General features: G+C 39.2%; 1 protein-coding gene across 25 annotated transcripts in view; it reads right to left on the bottom strand.

Annotated features, from left to right (window-relative positions):
* TENM3 (teneurin transmembrane protein 3) overlaps positions 1 to 25,759 on the bottom strand; it is a 1,577,510-nt gene that overhangs the window by 261,434 nt on the left and 1,290,317 nt on the right. For all 25 annotated transcript variants that reach the window (XM_082244015.1, XM_082244035.1, XM_082244033.1 and 22 more), the window contains 2 exons: positions 8,629 to 8,751; positions 560 to 768 (listed from right to left, as the gene is read on the bottom strand). In XM_082244015.1, the coding sequence (XP_082100141.1) occupies positions 560 to 768; positions 8,629 to 8,751 (332 nt within the window). The remainder of the gene's footprint in view (positions 1 to 559; positions 769 to 8,628; positions 8,752 to 25,759) is intronic.

The following is a 25,759-nucleotide window of genomic DNA, read 5'->3' as shown; positions in this document are numbered from 1 at the left end:
ATCGTCATGCATTCTATGCAGGTAAAAAACCTTCTGTGTGCAGCTCCCTCCCCCTCCCGAGCACGATCTTGATCAAGCAATTTGCCCAATAGCAATTGCTCTCCAGGTTCTCTCCCTTCTCATTGGTTCAGACAAAGCAGTGGGAGCCATTTTCCATTACAGTGAGTGAGGAGGGAGAGGTGTTGTGCCCAGCCCCATTCTGTGGGTCTTATGAACACACAGATGGGGCTCGAGATCACGCATGCATGAGTGCCCCCATATCAAGTGGCTTGCTATGGGGCAGTCAGAAGAGGGAGGAGCCCAGAGCGCCAGTGGGGGACCGGAGAAGAGAAGGATTGGGGCTGCTCTGTGCAAAACCATTGCACACAGCAGGTAAGTATAACAAGTTTGTTATTTTAAAAAATCCACTAGCATCACTTTAAGAATAAGGTCATCTTAATCCTAAGCTGCTAAGCAAAAGGTAGCTTTAGTAAAATTAAAAGTGTAACTGCGCTTACATTTTTGGATAAATACAAGCAGCAAACAGGAAGAAGAAAGGGGTGAGGAATGTATTTAGTACCTGGGTATGTGATGGTGGTAATCCTTTCCTGCCATAGACTCCTATGAGTGCATCCTTTTGTAGAGTGATATTAAACTTAAGAAACTGTGGCTGATCAATGGAAAGCTGTGATCTCCAAAATACACCTGGAGGAATCTCTTGCACCGCTCTTCGGCCAACGTCCAGTTCCCCCCAGTCAATGGTATTGTTTTCTTGACCACCAGATTTTCCTTAGAACGATAAAAAACAAGTGTTTGTGAGTTGCAATTTTAGCCTAATATTATTTCAAATAAAGAACCTTGTAGAAATAATAAAATAGAAACGTAAGCACTGGTAAGAAACCTTGTAAAAAGTTTTTGAATGTAAAAATATATGTACCATGACAGAAATATACATTTGAACTCGTCCTCACTTTGAGCAAAACAAATTATTAATTTAGCAATGTAGCTGCTAGATTTTAGAGTTCAATGAATTGGCGTTTAAAGTTTGGATAATTTTTCAATTCTAAAATTGGTGCTAAAGTTCATAGTGCTAATATTACTTTTAAAAAGTTCAGCCTTTTCACTTAAAATTGTTCTTTAAGGAGTCTTCACTAGGTCATTTAAGTAGGCAGCAAACATTGCTTGTAATTCTTGGACACCAAATTAAATTTGACACCAAATGAAAGCCTAGAACACACTGTGTTCTGACGGGGGGGGGGGGGGACCAGCCAGTGGCTATGAGCACTGATTGGGAGGTGATCGGCAGACTAGCTTTAGTACACATGGACCAAATGTCGGCCGGTTTCTATTGAATCGACTGATGCTGCCCGACGTTTGGCCCATGTGTACGGGTCTTAAGTGTTTCAGAAATCACAGTTTAAGGTGGATCTTGAACATGGCATTAGTCGTAAAAAATGTAGGGTGGCATTGCACTGGAGGTATTCTAATGATGGGCTGTTATAGGACTTTTCGATGTTTAATTTGAAAATAAAGAATGTGACTTTACATATGCCCCTGATATTAACTCCAAGCTCAAATAAGAAAAGAATAATAATATTTTATTGGTATACATTAAAACCTTATTGACAACTATTAAAATACATATTGGGGGTCATAAATAAACAGCCGCTTCTTAAAAAACCCAGATGGGTGTCAAGGGGGGCACTGTAACAAGGTTATTGAAACTCACGGGAAAATCTCTGCTTCCTCAGGACCTTACAGACCTCATGCATCATCCACTATCATTATAATGCCATATAAGACACTAAAAATAGAAAACAGCAGTTTTGTACCTCTTTTCATATACTTTTTGCTGATAAATTTCACTGTATATTTTTGTGGTGCTACTTCATAATATTGTGTTTTTTTATTTTTTTTATTTACTTGTTTTGGAGAATTATACTTCTCTTTTTGGAGTGCAAAGCATACTAAAGCAATTTAGATGTCTGGCTGGTTTTCTATTTTTAGTGTCTTGTATGGCATTATAATGATAGTGGAATATCCACGAGGTCTGTAAGGTCCTGAGGAAGCCAGAGTTTTCCCACGAAACACGTTGACCTCATTACAGAAACCTCTACCAACACTGATTACACTTATAAGATTTTTCTTTTTACAATAAACTCTCTGATGCTGGATTGCCTCTGTGAAATTCACAAAGATCAAGCAATTTTTTTAAATAAACCCAATTATTGGATCTAAAGATCAGTTGACCAGTGATATTTTCTTATGCCCATGTGCTTGAGATTGTTTGTTCATCATGCCAAATTCAGTCAGATGGACAGGATTAGTCCATCTGGAGTAGTCCGTGTAGATGTTTCAACATCTACACGGACTACTATAATTTACCCAAGTCTTTCGGGGTAAGTAAAAGTTGACTTTAAAGTAGGTGCAAGTTCTAACTGGATGACAGTTCACTTACTAAAACATTGTGGCAAATAGACAGTGCACTTTGCAAGTGCATTTGCACTCATTTCTGTATAGAATACCCAATCAGGTGCAAGGAAAAAAAAATTGCTTGCACAGGATTGGATAATGGAAATCAGCAGAGCTTTACCACATTGACTAAGCTCTGGGAAAAATGTGTTGAACTGCGCTTGCACAGTCCATTTGCCTTTAGTAAATCCACACTTGAGTATCAAACAACTGTCATGTTTTAGTTCTGTAAAATTCAGTTTTTACCCTTTTTGATCTATTTACGCATGTTCATTCTGCTGATTTCCTGCATCTTTCACCACCCACTATCTACATGCATTGGCACCAGCATTAGTTGTACCACATTATTACCGTGAATAGGTCCTTGATAGGGGCAACATTGAAACAAGCATGCACAAGGTGTGTTGGCATGGCTACCTGAAGTCACCTTCATGTTGCACATGTGATAGGGTAACAATGCATGGGCACAATTGGGAGACAGGTGTCACCCCACAACAGGGGTTGCCTGAACAAGGACCTTTATAGCAGAGTCACTATGTATTATTTAATGAAAGCTGAAGATTTAAAAACACAGGGACAACTTTTGAAATTATATGAACTAGTTACATTCTTTACAGAATTTTAGATTTAGATCTACCCTAACCTATTGCTGCTGCGGCCTAAGTACTGCACTGTGATCATCCCAGAAAAGCAGGAACATGCCATTAGTAGATGGACTTGTGTTGTGTGACCTCATTTTCAAATTTCTCCATTAAGTTTAAATTAGGCCTTACCACGTTTCTTTTATAAGGGGTCCAAAATAATCATTTGTGCTACTTACAATTCCAGAGTCATACTATACAGCAAGTCACATCCTAGCCAGGTGATTTAATTATTGGACTTAGCAGAATGTGAGCTCTCATCCTTCATTTAAACAGTGACACATATGACGCATTAATGCAGAATAATTTGTCCAGGTACTGGAACAGCTAATGTGCAAATGAAACTATTAACGACATTTATTCAGTTTAAGATTTGTTCGGAGCATAAGCTGATGCTTGCCCACAGTTCACTAATCAGCAAGTCACACGCCAAGGTGAAATATATATATATAGCGAATCAATAGCACGCTATCACCCGGTGACATAACCTTGGATCCAACGTGAGCACTGTGGAATGACTTAAGGTAACACATTACATGTTTGTGTGCAAATAACCACACAACATAACTTCACACAGCTGAGGTTCTGTCATACGCAGCAACCTGCATGAAACAAGAAACCTTCTGGTAAAAGGAAATGAATCAATATTCACTTAAGTGATAGAATATTATATCAACTCTACCTGCTCTTTGCAGACAGCAATAAAAGCAAGTTAACCCCTCACACCCGGAGAATATACTGCATCCACAGCAGATCGAAAATCAGCTGCAGTAGATTATAAAGGTACAGTTCAAGTATTTCAGATAAGAGCTGCTTAGACACAACTTCTTTTGATATTGGTAGCCTTCATTTTTACCACGAAGCCCTCAATTTTCACTTTACAATCGATGTTGGATAACATTGGGTGAATTTTAAGATATTTTGGTTGGTCCAGTGTACAGATCTTAATAGTCAGGCCTTACATAAAAAGATTTACTAAAAACAATTATTCACCCCCCCAAATAACACATCTTAACATAGACATAGATAATAAACATTTTAATTTACAAGATTTATGAAATTTAACCTTTACTCTCTTTAGCTCTCTTCATTGCAAGAATACTTTCATTTTTCTGCAACCCTTACATTTCAATGATGATTGACAAACTCAGGGGGCTTTATTTACCAAAGGCAAATAGGCTGTTTACTTATCCAAGGGGAGTTGCATGTCCTTGCACATGATTGGGCGATGGAAGTCAACAGAGCTTCAATCCATTCACTAAGCTTTGGGGATAATGCAACTTCCCTTGCAAAAGTACAGTCTATTTACCTTTAGTAAATCAACCCCAGAGTATACTGTAGGTGAAGTCTATAGGACTTTAGGGTACCTTCTAAAGAAGTTCAGGAAATCTAGCAGTGCTGGCAATCAGAAGGACTGATATCACTAATATCATTTTTTGGGTTGGATTGATCTCTTTGCTAAGTCCTATTCACACCTTAAACAGGTATTGTACATTTACTGCAACCCATAATACGTTACTAAGGTTTCAGTTAAGGCTGGGTTCACATAGCTGCAAATTCCCCCCATCCCATTCACACGACAGGCGTGTGTAACTGGCTCTCAACAGAGCCGCATCACACAGGTCCAGGACCACCTCGGGGCAGATTGCAAATAGGTCCTATGCGTGTTTGGGTTCGGTTCAGGTGCGAATTCAGGCAAAAATTCAGACTCTAAACAGACACGCACCGGACCCCAGGCACAAACCTGCGACCACCGCACATATGTGAACGCGGCCTAAAACATAAGTGCTATACTTCTTTTCATTGTCAGTCCTTAGCATAGATTTGTAGGTCTGTTGTATGTGGGGATTTATGTTCACATTCTGTGTTTGCCTAAGGCCCTCTTCGACACATTGTGCTGCATTATTACACATGCATAAACACACATTGCATTGGTTGATTTAATAAAGGTGAATAGACTGTGCACTTTGCAAGTGCAGTTGCATTCTGAAAGGGCAGACGCTGCAGAGCTTAGTAAATAAAGTGAAGCTTCACTTTGTATAACCAATCCATACTTTCCAACTTTTTGAAATGGGAAAGTATGTTGGCATAGGACATACCCCCTGCCACGCCCCCTTAACGGAGAATTATTCAAAAACCACTACTTTTCCTTTATACTGGCTTTTGAAATTTACATATGCAGCAATTTAGATATTGGATTAAAGGTTGAAAGGATGAAAGTTTTAGCACTGTAAAACACTTTTTTGAAAAATAAAAAAATGCATTTTAAATACAACTATATAGATCAGACAAAAATGAGAGACAAATGGGGAGGAAAGTGGGACAGAGGGACTTTGTTCCAAATCAGGGACAGTTCCTCAAAATCAGGGACAGTTGGGAGCTATGCCCAATCACAGGAAATGGAAAATAAAAGAACAGAATTTTTGCTTGTACATGATTGGAGGATGGAAGTCAGCAGAGCTTCACCTGATTTACTAAGCTCTGGAGCAAATGTTTTTGCAGAGTTCAGCTTCCCTTCAATGTGTACAGTCCTTAAGTAAATCAACCCCCGTGTTGCACATTAATGTGTTTTGCAGTAAAACCTCAGTTTCAGATTGAATGGGCAGCTTTACAGCAATGCATGTTATCACCCTATGCACCGCAAAGCTAAAAAAAATGGACCTAAGCATATGTGTTGTGGTGCGCCATCTGCTACTCTAACAGTGTGTTGGAGTGCCATTCAAAATGACGCATAGTAATGTACTACAGAAAATAAGTAAATCCAGAATAAGGCCACGCATTTTGAAAAGCAGATCCTGCACCCATATAAAATTATTTTAAATATGCAATATTCAATAACATTATAAGTCCTTGTGAATAGATGTAATGTAACAACATCCCTTCCCAAATATTGTTTGCGTGATGTTAAAGGACAACTGTATTTTTACTTTTCTCAGCTGACCTCCCAATCCGCCCAAACTAAACTGCACTAACAGTACCCCAAGTTATTAATTACTTTTTTAGAAGCTGCATCACGCAGCACTGTTTGTAAATGCACATGTATCCTTTAATTTATTGTAAAATACAAACAAAGCTCACTATAGTGTGATAAGTGATACCAAATTCTGCTAAGCCCAGTCTGTCCAAGTCCAAAATAATGGATATTCTGTTTAAAAATGGACTGTTGAGAAACGTAGTAATGGCTTTTTGCAAACACATCAGCAGCATTCTACAAGAACAGTGAATTACTAACAGTCACTACATCTAAAATGGTTCCTATACTTCAAGATGGTTTGTGGGTCACCACAATGAACACAGTATAACGTGTATATGACTACGTAGATTTTGGGATAATACAATGACCAAAGACCATCAACCACTTGTGCCACATCAGTGTGGCTTCAGTAATGTAACATTTGATGTGTTTATTTGATGGAAACTTTGGGTTTCCACAAGGTTCACAGTCATTAGCAATATCAGAGAAAATGGAAAGGCACTAGCAACATAAAGTGTAAGTATTATAATCTATTTCCTGAGCCATATGTGCTCTCTAGTTGTACTTTGCTGCAAAGATAAGTTAAGTACTCCCAATGGCTCCATTTGTGATTCCTCCTTGTTTTTTTTTCATTGTCCTAAGTAAGGACTGCACACCATGAACACAAAGGTGAACAGGGACACACAAAGCAGAAATTTAATTGGTGATTGAAGCATCTTAGAGTGCAGGGAGCAGGAGGAACCTGGTATTCAGGCTGCCCAGCTCTAACAATGCTCAAAGTTTTGAACTCAGTGGGTGCTCGCTAACAATCGCAGCTATAAAAATAAATGCTGCCAAGAAAAAGGAAATAGCTTCAGAACAAACACATAAAAGTCTAAAATAAGCAGCAAATGGGCCACATACTGCAGCTATGTTTGGATATATAAAATTATCCATTTATAGGTTTGTGGTGGTGACAGAGTAAGTCACTCATACAAAGGATTTTTTCCAGTCTAATAAACAAGAGATATATATATTTAGCAAAGAACTGTAGAAATTGCTAAATGCATACTTAACATCTTCACCTACTTTCTTTGCAATGGGAGAACATTTAATTGGTGATCTTGCCATGGAAACCTAACATACTTCTTGTCTGTGCCCATCCCCTCTTCCTGACCTGAAATAACAGCACAGCCTACATAAAGCACTCCAATAAAGCTCTTGCGGAATCCTAGAAGGTGAGCTTTTTTAACCAGTTCAAAAATGTTCACATCTGACATGATAACTTGAGCTAGCCATACATGGGTCCATTTTTTTTATTCAATTAGTGGGTTGAACGAAAAAAAAAAAAAAATGCAACAGACCCAATTCCTCTACCCGCACATTCGAGGTGGGTAGGGAAATCACTCCTCCTGAGCTATTGTGTTCTGCCATCAGAACACACTGATTAGCGTCTGCTGGCTATAGCCGGAAGTGCTGATCGAGCAGCATTTGTTCAGAAGGGTGGTTGTATAAATGTCTATCTGTAGATCGACTTCTGTACTACAGGATGCCCATACATGGCTCAAAATTTGGCCAGCCCCTGCTGAAATAGCTGAATTTCAATCCATGCATGGCTGGCTTAAGAGCAGCCACCTGGAAGCAGATATTTCAACTATGTTCCAATACTGGCAACAGCAAGCAGTGAGACATGGTATACTTAGATATGTATATTAGAGTTCAGAATGCACTGATTTGCGTCTACTGGCTATAGCTGGCGGTGATGTTCGAGCAGCATTTGTTCGGCAGGGTGGTTGTACAGAAGTCTATCGGTAGATGGACTTTTTTACAACCAGGGTGCTCATACATTAATCAAAAATTGTCAAGCCCCTACTGAACCAGCTGAATTTGGATCCATGTATGGCCGGCTTAGGACTAGCCACCTAGAAACAGATATTTCCACTGTCTCTATACTGGCAACAGAAAGCAGTGAGACATGGTATTGTTAGATATGTACATTGGAGTTTTTCTTTACAACCATGTGTTTTATTTTTTGTACTTTTTTTATTTCAATTAATCAGACAATTGTTTCTATCAGTCGTCATTTGTGATATATGTTTCTCTTTTATTTAATTGAGCCCCAAAGCTTAAATCTTCGTAATACATTTTATTAGGTAGATTTATTTTCCCACAGTGCTTCGCTGACTCCAAGGTTGGGGTAAACTTAAAACCTTTGGCTGTTAAAACAACTAATAGAATAATCAATCTGCAGCATTAATTACAGGGTAAGCTGTTAAAGGCAAGGATTCTTTTTCCACATGCATATATATCACCATTGTCTCCATAATTAATATCACTAAAAAGCTATTTAAATGGAGATGTTTATAGTAAAATGGACTATATGGAGTTATTGATCCACCTGTGTACTCATTACCAGTATCAGTCCAGTAATGGACTTTATATTCTGCATTTATGCACTAAAGCTAATTGGGTATTCTATTATAATAAATGTAGGCACAAAAAAATAATAAAACAATACTGGAAAAACGTGAAATAAGACACCAAATAGTACAGAAAATCATACATAAAAAATATATGTCTTACCGCTGTCACTGGAGGGCACATTTACAGTATGTGTTGGCACCACGTCTGGATTTACTTTTCCGTTCTCAAAAGTGTCATTTTCTGTCTGCTGTAGCTGCCAGTTGAGGCCAAAGAGATGCATGGCTGACAGAGAGAAATAAGGGATGTTAAAAAATTTTGGTTCAGGATAATGAGGGCTGGTAATCAAACAGAACACAGAGCTGCACAGAATATAAACTGATAAAGTGAACATCTATGGTAGAACAACAGCTGCACCGTCTTCAGTCACTTTAATCAACAATAGATTCTTTAGAAGGCAATGTATTTTATTTTTATATATCATATACATAATCTTGCATCTATTTATCTCTGAACAAGAGCCATAGCTGGTAATGACAAGACCTGCCAATCAAGAAATGGTAAGCACATATAGAGATTGTTTATTCTTCTTCCGACTCGGCTACAAATTAACTGATATATATGCAAACAAACAATGGTTTTCTGTTTTCCAGGGAAATTGCTGAGATTTACCTTTCCTGTAGAAATGTGATTTACTTTCCTATTGCCAAAATTCAAAGCAGACAAAAAAACACTAATATAATTTGATATTTATCGAATACGTGTTATTACCCACACTACCAAATATCACACTAACAAATTAGCACAATACATGCTCGGGGCCCATTCACACCTTGGTGGTAGTTTGTTGCTGTACATTGTGATGTAATGCGACACATATGCCTTGTAGCTGCATTGTACTTTTGAGTGTCATTCAAAATAAATGGCACTGGAACACATTAACCTATGTAATGTGTCTATTCCAGATTGAGAAACCTATGTAATGTGTCTATTCCAGATTGAGAAACCTATGTAATGTGTCTATTCCAGATTGAGAAACCTATGTAATGTATCTATTCCAGATTGAGAAACCTATGTAATGTGTCTATTCCAGATTGAGAAACCTATGTAATGTGTCTATTCCAGATTGAGAAACCTATGTAATGTGTCTATTCCAGATTGAGTAACCTATGTAATGTGTCTATTCCAGATTGAGAAACCTATGTAATGTGTCTATTCCAGATTGAGAAACCTATGTAATGTATCTATTCCAGATTGAGAAACCTATGTAATGTGTCTATTCCAGATTGAGAAACCTATGTAATGTATCTATTCCAGATTGAGAAACCTATGTAATGTGTCTATTCCAGATTGAGAAACCTATGTAATGTGTCTATTCCAGATTGAGTTACCTATGTAATGTGTCTATTCCAGATTGAGTAACCTATGTAATGTGTCTATTCCAGATTGAGTAACCTATGTAATGTGTCTATTCCAGATTGAGTAACCTATGTAATGTGTCTATTCCAGATTGAGAAACCTATGTAATGTGTCTATTCCAGATTGAGTAACCTATGTAATGTGTCTATTCCAGATTGAGAAACCTATGTAATGTGTCTATTCCAGATTGAGAAACCTATGTAATGTGTCTATTCCAGATTGAGTAACCTATGTAATGTGTCTATTCCAGATTGAGTAACCTATGTAATGTGTCTATTCCAGATTGAGTAACCTATGTAATATGTCTATTCCAGATTGAGTAACCTATGTAATGTGTTTATTCCAGATTGAGTAACCTATGTAATGTGTCTATTCCAGATTGAGAAACTTCCTATCACTTCCTTGGTCGTGGAGTTCTGCTTAAAACTGACCTAAAACAGCTGGTACCGTAGTAACTTTTTGTAAAACAGTTGATTCCTTTTGCTTGGGCTTGCTATGATATACAAACCCTTCTTACTTTAGGCTGTGATGTTATGTCACCACCACCTCAAATTTGGCACCTTTATGGATTCTTCCAGGTTATATTTTATAAATAATGATGATATAGGCAACTAGACATTATTATTTTTATCAACTTTACTTTTTTTCTGAGACATGATTCACAAAACTGTGTGTTTTTTTAATTTTTTTTTTTTTAAATTAAATTCCTTTAGTGGGGGCTTTGGAGCTATTATATGGCCACGGCGCATACATCAGTTAAAATGTACAGCCATAAATTCAGAACACGCAAGGAAGAGCACACTTAAAAATAAATAAATAAATATTATATATATATATATATATATACATATATATATATATATATATATATATATATATATATATATATATATATGTGTGTGTGTGTGTGTATACACATACACACACACAGTGTGAACAATTATATATATATTTATACACACACTATATTACCAAAAGTACTGGGATACCTGCCTTTACACGCACATAAACTTTCATGACATCCCAGTCTTAGTCGCTAGGGTTCAATATTGAGTTGGCCCACCCTTTAACGGCCTGGCTCGCAGTCTCTGCTCAAATTCCTCCCAAAGGTGTTCTATCGGGTTGAGGTCAGGACTCTGTGAAGGCCAGTCAAGTTCCTCCACCCCAAACTTACTCATCCATGTCTTTATGGACCTTGCTTTGTGCACTGGTGCGCAGTCATGTTGGAACCAGGGGGGCCATCCCCAAACTGTTCCCACAAAGTTGGGAGCATGATATTGTCCAAAATGTCTCTGTATGATGGCGCCTTAAGAGTTCCATTCATGGGAACTAAGGGAACAATGCCTAAACTCCCCTCCACTAAATGATTTGGACCAGTGCACAAAGCAAGGTCCATAAAGACAGGAATAAGTCCTGAGTTCAACCTGATAGAACACCTTTGGGATGCATAGGCGTGCGCACAGGGTGTGCCAGGTGTGCCTGGGCACACCCTAATCATCCCATGTGGTGCAGATTCCCCCTGTTTAGACCCTAAAAATATTGTAAAAAAATAAGAAAAATAAATAAAACTAAAAAATAATTTAAAAAAATGAATAAAAAAAAACTATGGTCACCATCCACTGCCCTACTGACCCCAATCTCTGCCTATATATACTGACACTGTCAGTATATATACACATGCACACAAACATATGTGTTTGAGCTTTGGGGTGCACACCCTAATGCCATAGGCTGTGCACACCTATGTTGGGATGAATGAAAGTGGAGACATTCCAATAGGCACACTCTTAAACCTTGTGGACAGCCTTCCAAAAGAGTTGAAGCTGCTATAGCTGCAAAGGGTGGACCAACTCAATACTGCACCCTACGGATTAAGACTAGGGTGCCACTAAAGTTCATGTACGTTTAAACTTTTGACAATGTGTGTGTATGTATGACAATATAGTGTGTGTGTATATATATATATATATATATATATATATATATATATATATATATATATATATATATATATATATATATATATATACACACACACACAGTGTGTACACATATACTGTATATACACACATATACATGCACTCAAAACATATAGCACTCCTTACTACAGAGCCGTAAGGAATCTAAATTAAGATAACACCAATAGCTGAATTGTATCTGTACTCAGCTGTGAATTATTGCAAATCATTTTCAATTTTAGGTTATACTAAATCATAACACCTTTTTGCATTATTGAACCAATTTCTACTGAGCTGATCTGTGTGAGCATTTTATTTGCCAGCAAGATCTTCTCAGGAATAATAGCAATATCTTTGTGATTTGCAAGAAATAGACCAGAGGATTGGAGAAAGATTAGGCAATCAGCTAAAGCTCCAGAATGCATGAATCATAGAGGCTCTTTTATGATGATTTTCTTTTATCTGTGGTATTATAGTTCATTTACTGCTGCAACCATTGTCGATAACCGTATAGGAGACTACAATTTAGTGGGTTGGGCCAACTACCTCAAAGTTCACTTGGGAATACTGACATCACTGTTGCAAAGTGCAATTGTAAAAGAAGGAACAAACGGAACAGTATTTGGCTTCATCTCTCACAAACATGAGAAAAAAGGTGCCTTTACCCAAATCCCTTGCTTTTTAATGCCATCTTAAAAGGCTTTAACCCTTTCAGGCAATGGCTCAAATGTAGTATTCTGTATCTATGGGAGGTTTCCATGATGGCACTCCGTAGCATTTATTTTAAAGACTTTCTATGCCCTCTAGTTATGGTTAAGGAGAACACAGTCATTGTTTTGCTAAGGCCCCTTTGACACTTGTGTGACTTGTCCTGTGATTTGGGACTGCAAAGTCGCATGACGTGTCGCACTCCATGATTTCCAATGAGTACCGTTCATATCTGTGCGACTTTGAGTTGCAATAACTTTGAAGTAGTCCCTGCACTACTTTGGTCTGATTTTAACGCATTTTGAGGTCCATAGAAAGGCATTTCTTCAAGTCCAGTCAAAACTGTGGCAAAATCGCTGCCGGGGACAAAAATCTGGGGACAAAACTGTGCGACTTTTAGATCGCACAAGTGTGAAAGGGGCCTAAAAGTGCAAAGGTAGCCATACACTTTATATGGTATAATAATATTAAAGCCTAACATATATATATAATAACAGTCAGTTGAATGTATCTCTTGTGCTGCTTTTTCTTCTATTAGCTGAAATCTTCCTCCATTAATCCCCCCCCCCCCCCACCCGTGTCACCTTGTCACTGTAAATTTTCCGAAGCAGTGGGGGTTAATAGAGCCAATGGAGCTGTGACAGGCACTCATCAAGTGTGGCCAAACATGTCTGTCCACCCGCTCCCCTTCCCCTCCTCCATTAATAGAAAATGTACTATAATCTTCAATTAATTAAAGGTTCACCCCTGAATGGACCACACCATCAATAAATAAATCCTGTTTCATTCATAGTAGCTATAGTGCAGCTTCTATGAATGGAGAAGTTGAGCGGAAGGGGTGGGCATAGTCTGGCACTCTTGATGAGGACAGCAGAGGACACAGTGCACAAGGGTCACATCACATCCTACCGACTGTAAGTAATGTCCCTTGTGCTGAAAGAACCTTGGTCAGTGTTCTTTCTAAGAAATATATGGAAAAGAGCTCATCAATTTCACAATGTTTAAGTTGCCTGATATACATTTCCCCAGTGCTGAAGTTCTATGGTTATCTGTTGCAGTCTTCAATGTACTACAAACAGCTTACTTGTCTCATGAACCTACTGAAATAATCAGCACTGGACAACTTACATTTCATTTCTGTTAAAGATGAACTCCGCATATGATCTTTATTCCATACTTTCACTGGTCCAGCTTGGACTAATGTAAGTATGCATATCTCATACCTGAGGGGATGCTGGTAAAGTGGACAACCACTGTAGTAGTCAGTGCTACTAAAGTAATAACCGCAATCTCCTGTACTGCATTGCATGCCCCACTGTATGTTAAACACAGCGGTTTATTCATTCAACACTGCAGCCAATTATAGAAAGCCTTGTATTTTTCCTCAAAGAATGAAGGGTGTCCGATTATTTCTATCTTATCCAATCTGAGAGTGCCTTGCGTTAAAAAATAAAAACGTTTTCTGTGAATGGCAACAATGGCAAGTAAGTGACCCTCTGTGTTTTCTGTGCAGTGGGAATGCCGTTTGGCATAGGACCTGGAAGAACCCTCACTGGCCACTGACACCTTCTAGGTTCCAATCTTCAGGGGTTTTCATTGGCCGAATTGAGATAACCTCATTCACGTGCATGTGTAGGAGTTTTTTTATCTTGGTAGATCGCAAAATTGTACACTAAGCCAGTGGTTCTCAACTCCGGTCCTCGGGACCCACCAACAGGCCAGGTTTGCAAGATAACTAAATTACATCACAGGTGATCTCATTTGCTGCTCAGTGATTGTGGTATTCTAGTCTGCATCCCCCAAGGTAATACTTAAAATCTGGCCTGTTAGTGGGTCCCGAGGACCGGAATTGAGAACCACTGCACTAAGCTGTGCATGCATGTACAATGCAGACAGGTAGAGAAGAAAATCTGATGCAAAACAGACATATGTGTTTTCTACATAAAAAAAACTAAAAAAAAAACGAACTAGTTTAAGTTCCAGCGGGTTAGTTCCTCTTTGATTGTAAGTGCATTTGCAATTACAGTCCCACTGCTAAGTCCCACAAATACCTGTTGATCCTGCCAGTAAAGTCCACCTAATAAAGCTGTCTGCAATAGTATGGCAATGATGTTGCACTGCTCCCGAACTCAAAGTTAGGCCTTCTTGCACTACAGTTATGCGGGGTAGGCACAATAATTTTTTTTTCGTTCAACCCAGCAGGTTGAACGAAAAAGAACTGACAGATCGGCATACTAAAACCAGTGATAATAGTGTGGCAATCTCCCACTGCTAAGCTATTAGGATCTGCCCCCCCCCCCCCCCGCCAGAAGACACTGATCAGTGCTCGCAGCCATTGGCTGCCGGGGCAGATCGGATGCCAGTTGGATGCTGGTTTTCCAGCAAGTCTATTCAACAGGAGCTGGTCATAAGACTGGCTTCTAAAGAACAGACAGCTGTACACATAGGCCGAAAGGAAGCCAAGTTCCTACCAACTGTTTCCAGCCACTTTTCTGCCCGTGTGTACCCAGCCTTAGATGGGAGGTTGTTGCAAGTGGTGCAGCTATCAGTACTGTCACTGCCGAATCACATGCCTGTACAGTAGTTTGTCAGTCAGCACCTGGTCACCTGTGTTGGGACAAAGTAATCTTGCTCTCGATTTAAGGATACAAAAGTTAACAACAATTTTTAGAACTTTATTCTGAGATTTATCCCTTATATAAAAGCATTAGAATCATGTTGCAGGTACAAAGATTTTTTATTTTGTGTTACAAACAGGACTTTAAATTTAGAATTCAAAGTTAACATACAAATTCTTAAAAAAACTAATAAAGCTAAAGAAAAAAAGGGACGTTGAAAGTTCATATAAAAAAATTAGAGGCTTAACTATTATATATATATATATATATATATATATATATATATATATATATATATTATTATTTTATACACAATAATTTATTAATTTAATTTATTTACACAGTAACTTCTGAATAAGAAGTACAATAGTAGCCTTTATTTATAAATGAATGCATGGCGGGACCCAAGCTGTGGGCTCAGTCCCTGTGGAGCGTGCTGTACTGCCCCTTGCAGCATGGTTCCTGAGGTGGGTGCCACTTCTGACTCTGCTTTGGCATGACCGCTCTGCCCAGAAATCCTGCCCAGTGTATTCGAAATTGACAGTGTCTGAGAGGGGCGGCATGTGAAATATAAATGAAGGAGGATTTGACTCAGTCGGGAATGTTATGGAAAGCTTAGCGTTCACTTTATGAGGTGCGTATCATATAGTAACTGGATTTGGTACTTGTTTAGATCATCATACAGGAGCCTGACGTTGTACTTTATATGAAGCCGTGCAGAAGATAAAAAAACGACTACTATGTAAGTATATATAAAAAAAAAAAGAATGATAATTATCCTCATCCTGTTAAGATACTCAGTGTTAGTGTCACATAACTCAGATTTGAACTCTCACAATTATGTAACCTGGCTTTGATATTATTGTCGCAAATAACAAAGTAAATTCAGAATGGTTTCATTTCCAAGGGGAATGTTGTCAATCCGCACTTCATGCTTAATTACTCTTTTTTTCGAAGCCAATATATCATTTTTAGATGTAGGAATTAACTTTCCAAGCAGGTCAGTGAGTCCTTTGTGCTGCTTGTGATCAATGCCTGAAGGCTCGCCGGTGAACTGTACAGTGTAGGAGTGGGGACTCCGGCTCTGAACAGGCTCACACAGGGCAATAAGGTAAGATGAGAGTGTTTGGAAAGATACCAAATTGGTAATGTAAGATGAAAGCATCTGCATGTAAGGATTACAGTGTGTTATATGGTTCCCAGCAGAGCCGGGCTTTGATTAGAAACACATATTTTTCCATAAATTAGCTTTTGTTTTGAATTTCCTGCTGTGTGTATGTGCTGTTTGTTGGAGCGTATTGGTCTATTTGGGGCTTTAGTATGTCCATCTGTATCTGTCATACCTTGATAAAGTGTAGGCCGCTGTAATCAGGCGTGCTAGCTCATTGGGTTATCTGGAGAATTCCTCCATTTTTTAAACACACAGCTGCCCATGAAGGCAACAGAGGCGTGTGTGCAGTTTTAAATTGATTCAAAATAAACATCTCACATTACATTATGAAGGTAGGGAAATGCCAAAGCAGCACAGGGTGCAATTTTCATCTAGAAGATAAATATACAGAAAAACAGAGAGGAATACACTAAAACAATTTTTTTTTTTTTTTTTTTTTACATTGGGAACAATGTTTCTTCTAATAAATAAAGTGGCCAGGTGGTCAGTGCTTTTGGCTGGTAGAACTTGGGTTTAGTTCTTGGAATAGGTTTTCTGCATCTAGGGTTTGTGTATTCTTCCTGTGTCTATCTTTGTGTCCTCTACAGAGCATAGTCTGGGTTAAAGTGATTGTAAAGTCTCATTTTTTTAAAATAACAAACATATTATACTTACCTGCTCTATGAAGTGGTTTTGGAAAGGGCAGCCCAGATCCTCCTCTTCTCGGGTCCCTGGTTAAAGCTCCTGTCCCCTCTCCCCTGGCCCCTACCTCCTGTTGAGTGCCCCCAAAGAAAGCAGCTTGCTATGGGGGCACCTGCGCTGAGCTGCAGCTCCGTGTATCCATTCAGACATGGAGTAAAGTCAGAAGGTTTTTTTATCCTAATGCACTCTATGTATTAAGATAAAAAAAACCTCCTGTGTGTAGCAGCTCTCATCAGCCCCCCTAATACTTACCTGAGTCCCCTCTCTATACAGCAATGTCCACGAGCGGCTCGGCCATCTGGGACGTTCTCTCCTGATTGCCTGAGACACAGCAGCGGTGCCATTGGCTCCCACTGCTGTGAATCAGACTCAGTTAACCGATTAGAAGATAGAGGTGGCGGGGCCAAACGGCAGCTCCGTGTCTGAATGGATACACGGAGCTGCCGTTTGGCCCCGCCACCTCTATCTCCTGATCGGCTAACTGAGTCTGATTGACAGTAGTGGGAGCCAATGGCACTGCTGCTGTGTCTCAGGCAATCAGGAGAGAATGTCCCAGATGGCCGAGCCGCACGTGGACATTGCTGTATAGAGAGGGGACTCAGGTAAGTATTAGGGGGGCTGATGGGAGCTGTTACACACAGGTTTTTTTTTATCTTAATACATAGAGTGCATTAGGATAAAAAACCGTCTGACTTTACAACCCCTTTAAGCATGAACCAGAGGCTCCAGGCATTGACCGAAGGGGGTTCATTGCAGCTATAATAGGTGGGCACTCTTATTGTGGAAGAAAAACAGAAAACGCAACATTGCTAGTGTGCTCTAGATAGTAAGGGTGGCTATTGCTCGCAGGGTTGGTGGTAAGCAAGGTTTTAACCACATGTTTTACTGGCTATCCTTGTGTTCTCAATCCTATACCATCTCATTGATGTTAGCACCATGTACACCTCCACTACACGAGTCACTTCACATTTCTAAGCATGTCAAAACCAATTTGCACCTTCTTTTTCTATTAAGCTCCTCCTTAATGTCCCTGTGTTGTGTTTGGTAAAGAAGACTGCATGTGCCCTTTAGCCTTTGAAAGAAAACGTAGAAACCATTGACCTCCTATGAGATTGAGGATTGACAGTTTATACATAACCCAGAGTATGCCTAGTGATGCCAAGTTTACGAAAAGTGAAGAACTCTTTTTTTTGCACTTCATACAATGGATATTTCTACATTTCTAAACTTGAGACAGTCCTGAGAAATCACAATAGAGCAGACAACTATACACATACATTAGTAACAAACAACTGGCCACTGCCATCACCTAACTGGCCTTCACAACAAGGAGCACATGGAAGGGCAATACATGCAAAACAAAACCAAAGAAAATTCCCAGCTCAATTCATAAGCCAGTCTGCAACCAACCAAACGATCCTGTCTAACAGTCTGCGTTATAAACAGGGGTTTAGTTTGCACACATTTACAAATACATGCATAAGCTGCAGAGCCGCACCAAGGGACCACATTATTATCTGCAGCCCTTTGATGTGCTCATTGCTGTGAAGGCCAGTTATAGATGGGGGCAGTGGCCATTTGTTTGTTACTCATGTAAAATTGTTGAGGGGACACACTGGACACCTTTGCTGCCATTGTGCTATGTGCTGGGTGTCCAATGTGCCCTCCAGGCTCACCTGCCCTCTATCTATCCATTAGAATGTATGTGCTTCTACTATGGAGGCTGTCATAAATTTATAAGAATTAGAACTGCAAATAATACTGGGATGCCCTGGAGCGGCTCTGCAGCTTACAAATGTATCTGCAAATGTGTGCTAACTAAACCAGTTTTTAACGCAAACGGTTAGACAGTATAATTTGATTGGTTGCAGACTGGGTGATGAGTTGAGCTGGGAATTTTCTTTGGTTTTTATACAAATACATAACAGAGGATGTCATTTCTGGCCCAAAGCAATAATTGACATGCCCTACTAAAGACTGACTAGCATTAGGAGCACTATAACATCTCTAGTCTTTAGTTGGACTAAAAATGGGGCAAGTCTCCAAAATGAAGGCCACAATAAATGTATTTTATTAAAGTATGGTAAATGTTACCCAGATCTAAATATTCAGGCATTGAACATAAAAAAAAAAAAAAAGATGCAAACATTCAGCAAGAAAACACGATCAAAGAACATTTAGAAGTGAATCTGTTATGCTGCTGCCATTGGGATACATTTTCTGCACAGTGAATACATTGTGAACACAACCCAATCAGTCTAAATCCAATTGATAGTCACAGTAGATACCTGCTTAGTATACATTAATGTGTGGAAACATATGCCACACACAGACAAAGGCTGACATATTAGCGTGTTCCCAAATGCATTACAGTCACCATGAAGACAGATTTGATACAATTCATTATATTCAATGCTGGAAAAGTGCTCAACATTAGAGTAAAAAAAACTTAAAAAACTTTAAGTCTAAACTTTTTGTTGCTCTTTAACCACTTCCCGCCCATAGGACATCAAATGACATCCCGGACTTTGAGTGGTGATATCTGAATGATGCCTGCAGCTCTAGGACTCACGGAGGCCGGGCACAGCGTTATTGCATCACTTACGGCACTGGCAGATGTAAAAACTGGTGTGTTTTTGGCTGGAAATGCTGAGAATGTTGTTTTTTATTTTGTTTTGTTGTATTGTAGGCTTTTCAGCCTAGAGGAGAGTGGGGTCTTATAGACCCAAGATCTCTCTGTAAAGAGGACCTGTCATGCCCTATTCCAAGGGATGTTTACAATGAAGGGAAAGTCTAAAAAAATAAAAATATAATGAACAATAAAAAAAAAAATTAAGTGCCCCCCGTCTGCTCCTGCTTTCACGCAGAAAAGAACGCATGCCTATGGAGATTTTTAGGTACTGAAGTTTGGCGCCATTCCACGAGTGTGCACAATTTTAAAGCAAGACATGTTGGGTATCTATTTACTTGGCGTAACATCATCTTTCACATTATACAAAAAAAATCAGGCTAACTATAGTATTTTTTTTTAATTCACGAAACAGGTTTTTTCCCCAAAGAATCACGTTTCAAAAATTGCTGTGCAAATACCGTGTGAAATGAAAAGTTACAACGACAGCTATTTTATTCCTTAGGGTCTCTGCTAAAAATAAATGTATAATGTTGAGGTGCTGAGTAACTGTAGTGCCAAAATTGGCTTGGGCTGGAAGTGATTAAATAGTGTAGTGAATGGTAAAACCCTGTTATTTTCTCTCTTTTTTTTTTTTACTGTGTCCCAAATAAAGGTTGAATTTATCAAAGTAAGAGGGAAATCTCCTATATGTAGTTGAGAATGTGACAAGATTCCATATTGGATGATTTTTCCTCTATTCTTGTTCCTATTTTTAATGCCCTATATCTTTCTGTCTTAGTGACAATAGTCACTAGAACAAACACAGAGGGTAATTCTCCCCAGAGGGGACATGGACAGCAATGACAACCTGACAGAATCAATATTTCCACATGCTACCCAGAACAAAATAAAATGCATTTGGCTTTAGATATACTTTACAAAGGCAGCTGGATGTTCAAGTATGATCTGACCCCCTCCAGGAAAGAAGAAGACAGTTCCAAATTTGGCTTCTCTACTAAACAGCTCTATTTATCAGCCAGAGGTGGTCTTATCTTTCTTTATTGCACATCCTGAACACAGGGGCTAGAAATGGCTTCAGATAAAAGTGTTTTTAGAATGGAAGATGTTAACCTTCAGGTGGGGACAGGAGATTTCCGTCTTGCTTACACACAAGCTGCACTGCCCGCCCCTCCTCTTCTATGTCCATTCACAGATTGCTTTACATTCTCTTAAAGCATTCTATGAAAGACTAAGAGAGGAGGAGGGACAGACAAATGACAGGACATCTTGTAAGAGAGCCAAGAGTCATCTATCAGAGCCCCTGAAGCAGGGCTTTTTGTTTTTTGCAGGTATGTGGGGTAAGGCAGGTCTGGCACCTCCAGCACTAATTGTATGTAATATAAAGGGGTGCTGGGGTGTGCTGCAGGGTCTATGCTGGCTGCTGGGGGATCTGTTCTAGCTGGAGGGGATCTATTTTTGCAGGGGAGTCTATTGTTGCTAGTGTGTGACTTACTGTTGGAGGTTGGTCTTATATTGCTGGGGGGGTCAGTTGTTGCTGGGAGAGTTCTACTGTTGAGGGAGGGGTCTATTGTTGCTGGCTGACGAAGAGTCAATAGACGCTGGCTGTGGGGAGATCTGTTGTTGCTGATTTTCTTGTTATGACCAAATTCCACACAAATTACTTAGCACAACAAAAAAAAATACTTGGCTCTGTATTCTCTAAGAGGGCAGTACTGGGAGGTGGGTAGGGGTGTGGAATCAAGGAATGGTGCCCAGAGGTGGGTAGGGGGAGAGAAAAAGGGTGACTTGGAAAGGGGGAGTTCCTTCACCTTCAAAAAAAGCCCTGGCTGGAAGTATAGTGAAAAATCCAGGTGGTGGCATACACCTCATTACACCTAACTTTTAGCCATCCAGCAGATTTTAAATAAACTGTTTTTAGAGTTCATCTTTAACACAGGTTTTATGAAACCCTGAGAAAAAAAAAATGTTTTGTTAATTATATATTAGGTCTGGAAGGCTGCTGGGTATAGTAAAATTCCTAGTTTTATTCATACCAAATACAACTGTCAGCTGTGAACTTCTTGCGCTGTGGCTAACAGGTCCAGATATCGTACAGTAAAGAATAGTGCAGTTTATGCTCCCTCTATCTCATTCATAAAACATCTTACATTCTGTTCACAGAATACAAGGCATTCTGTGTATAGACAAGTATTCTGTGTATAGACAAGTAGAGATCCTGTCATTTACCTGCCCCCCTCCTCCATGAATGGACAAGGGAAGAAGAGGAGGAAAATTCAAGGTGTTCCATGAATGGAAAAGTAGAGATCATGTCATTTACCTGCGTCCCTCCATGAATGGACAAGGGGAGAGGAGAACCAGGTAAAAGACAATACCTCCCCTTGTCTATTCACAGAATGCCTTGTAGACATTTTATAAATAGAGGATGGGAGAGAAAAGGAAGTGTGAGCCACACTATCCTCCACTGTGCCATAGCTGGAACTGTAATACACAATGCAGGAAGATTGCAGTTGAAAGTTGTTCCAGCACAATTAAAAATCAGATTTGTACTGCAGCAAGCAGCCATCCAGATCTAGAATGAACTGCATGAGAGCCAACTTACCAAGCAAAAGTCTAAAAACATTTTTTTTTTTCTGTATATGCACTTTACATCTCAATTGAACCCTACTTCGCTTAATGCTAGATAATTAATGCGTAAAAACAGTGTTTTATACAGATCCTACTTTTATTTTGTGTTTAGCTCAATTCCAATGGTATCCCAAAGTTCCCTATCCTGAGAAGCATGCTGCAAAGAAGGACTTCTATTTTCTGAAAGAGAGATAGAGCTCTCCAATCAGCAGGGAGCCTGAACTTCATCCAATTGGACAGCTATATCTCTGACTTAGCAGGGGCGTATCAGAGCACTACAGAGAGACCTCTGCATAACGCAGAGAACAACATTCCTTCTCTGAAGCCTCCTACTTGGGAACGAAAGAACTTTGTCCTGCATTGGAGGTCAATTAAAGTGGTTATCCCTTATATACGGGGGGGGGGGGGGGGGAATAACTATTTGATTCCCTGCAGATTTTGTAAGTTTTCCCACTTACAAAGAAATGAAGGGTCTATAATTTTTTATCATAGGTGTATTTTAAATGATAGAGACATAATATCAAGCATGTATTCTCAAGCAAAATATGACTTAGTACTTGGTGGAGAAACCCTTGTTGGCACGCACAGAGGTAAGACATCACTTGTAGTTGGTTACCAGGTTTGCACACATCTCAGGAGGGATTTTGGTCCACTCTTCTTTACAGATCTTCTCTAAATCCTTAAGGTTTCTTGTCTCTCTCTTGGCAACTCGAAGTTTCAGCTCCCTCCATAAATTTTCTAAAGAATTAAGGTCTGGAGACTGACTAGGCCACACAATGACCTTAATGTGCTTCTTCTTGAGCCACTCCTTTATTGCCTTGGCAGTATGTTTTTGGTCATTGTCATGCGGAAGACCCATCCACGACCCATCTTCAGTGTTCTGGCTGAGGGAAGAAGGTTCTCATCCAAGATTTTACAATACATGGCCCTGTCCATTGGCCCCTCAAAGCGGCAAAGTTGGCCTGTACCTTTAGCAGAGAAACAGCCCCAAAGCATGTATCCACCTCTGTGCTTGACTGCCGGAATTGTGCTCTTAGGGTCATAATCAGAATTTTTCTTCCTCCAAACACAGCAAGTCAAGGTAATGCCAAAGAGATCATTTTTGGTCTCATTTGACCACAGCACTTTCTCCCAATCCTTCTCTGAATCATGTAGATGTTCATTGGCATGACTGTACATGTGTCTTCTTGAGGAGGGGGACTTGCCATGTTTGGAGGAAGAAAAATGCTGACTATGACCCTTGGTGGCTTTCTCCACCAAGTACTAAGTCATGTTTTGCTTGGGGATCAAATACATATTTTACTCACTGAACTGCAACTTAATTTATAGCATTTGTATCATGTGTTTTTTCCTGAATTTTGGTTGATATTCGGTCTCCATCATTTAAATACACCTATGATAAAAATTATGGACCCTTCATTTCTTTGTAAGTAGGAAAACTTACAAAATCTGCAAGGGACTTGACTTTATACCCAGTAAAGTGACTGAGTTTAGGTGATACACAGAGATGAAACAAATCCTCCTACAAAAGTTGCAGCCCTTTCTTCTCTACATCCATTCAAAATGCTGAATTTTTAGGCTTGTCTGAGCTGTCAGAAAAAAGGGGGTGGAGAGCCTAAGTTACACTCTACAGAGCTCAGTGAGAAGAGTTCTGGGAGCTAATTGGAGGAACGGGACACACACCCCTTCACACAGCACATTGGCACAGAACTGAGGTTGTCAATCAGCTGGAGGTCCGTCCCCTGTCACCTTTTTTTCTCTTGGTATCAGGAAAACTTGTCAATAGTGATTTGTGTTGTTGGCAGAGGAACAAAGCAGCAGACAGAAATTACAATTAGTGCTCCGGATTGAGACAAACTATACAGGGATGTTCTTTGCTCATATTTTTTTTTTCTTAAGTAAATTTTATGGAGAAAAAAATACAGTATAAAACCAGAAAGGAAACATGCAAGCAATAACATTTTTAGTAAACAATAATCTTATCTATCACCAAGTAAAATTGTACAATTGCAGTAGGGGGTAAAGGTATAATCATTACCAACCGGTAATGGGATAGTCGGATGGGTCTTGAGAAAATCAAGAGTTCTATCCGGTGTTAGAGGCAAGGGGGTAAGGGAAGGATAGGGAGAAGGGTGGGGCCGGCCTAGAGCCTCAGGCCTCTTCTAAGGGTAAGGTCCCATAAATACTGTCATGTCCGAGGTTTACAATCACCTTAAACGCTGAATAAAAAAAAGGGACATATTCAGAACTCCCTTTTTCTGATGACTATACACTAATAAATGAAAATTCAATTCTACTATAAAATGACCCATACGTATATGCTAAAAGCCATTTAAATAATATCTTGATTATAAAATAAATGTGTAATTGTTAAAACATTGAACAAGACAATGCAATAAGTTTGGAAGTTTTGGCAGAAAAAAAAATAATAATGTAGATTTGTAGCCATTTGGAAAGATAAGCGTTTGATCCTGCCATATTTTTAAGGTTACTTTATCACAATGACAGTTATTGTGTCATCAGAATTTTTTTAATCTGTCTCCTCCACTTGTCTCTGCAACATCTTTGGTGTCACAAGCGTTTGGGGACTGCCAGTAGAAAGACCATGCCATTGCTTCTGCAACTACTCAACTGCATTTTGAGTCTGCAATCTATCCATCTGTTTTAGATTCTTTGTTAGTGTGTCAAAGAACAAACTCGTTAAAATTGTCTGCCAACGTTTTTTTGCGAAAGCAGATTTTCATCATGGTGTGCCAAATGCTTCTGATGGCAGAAATAAAAAAGTGAGCATTTCAACAGTAAAATATTTCCCAATAAAAATGCATAACTACTTGAAGCGATTATGCTTTTTCTTATCAACTAAGGCGGCGAGATCTGCGACTCCGTGAGTCTGAAATCCCTGATGCTTGTGGGGCCCTTTGTCAGATTCGTTGTCAGATAACCTTGCTAATTCATTACAAATGATAAGAAAAACCCCAGGTGTCGCTTCTGTACCTTTATAATTACTGCAGGCGCCACATGAAAAGAGTGATATGGAAGGTGCAGTAGTTATGTCACTCTTTACAGACATATACTGTGATTAAAACTGTAGAGAATACTTGCAGAGCCAACGAGACACAAGTAATATAACCGTCCTAATTACCAGCACTTTTTGGATACAGATACATACTAAATGATTATGGGGCACCCTAATGCTTGATTGCCCTAATGATAGCCCAGTGCAAACACCAGTTCATACTCTAATGACTTGAAAAGACTTTGAACGATCATAGGATTTTGTACTGTAGTTTTCTAGAATAGCTTTTTTTTATGTCAGATCTATGAAAAAAATATTGTCATGTATTAAAGGAGCAATGGAATAGAAATACCAATTGGTTTTACATCCTTCAGAACAGAACAACAAAATGTTAACCACATTTGCTGCTTTTTCAGATTACTTTTTCAATAGATCAAGGACTGGAATACAATATTTTAGCCTCCT

This window comes from Pelophylax lessonae (assembly GCF_965119305.1).
Source record: "Pelophylax lessonae genome assembly, chromosome: 1".
Taxonomy (NCBI): Eukaryota; Metazoa; Chordata; class Amphibia; order Anura; family Ranidae; genus Pelophylax; species Pelophylax lessonae.
Note: the sequence above shows the minus strand (reverse complement) of the source record. Positions and strands in the feature narration are given on the sequence as shown.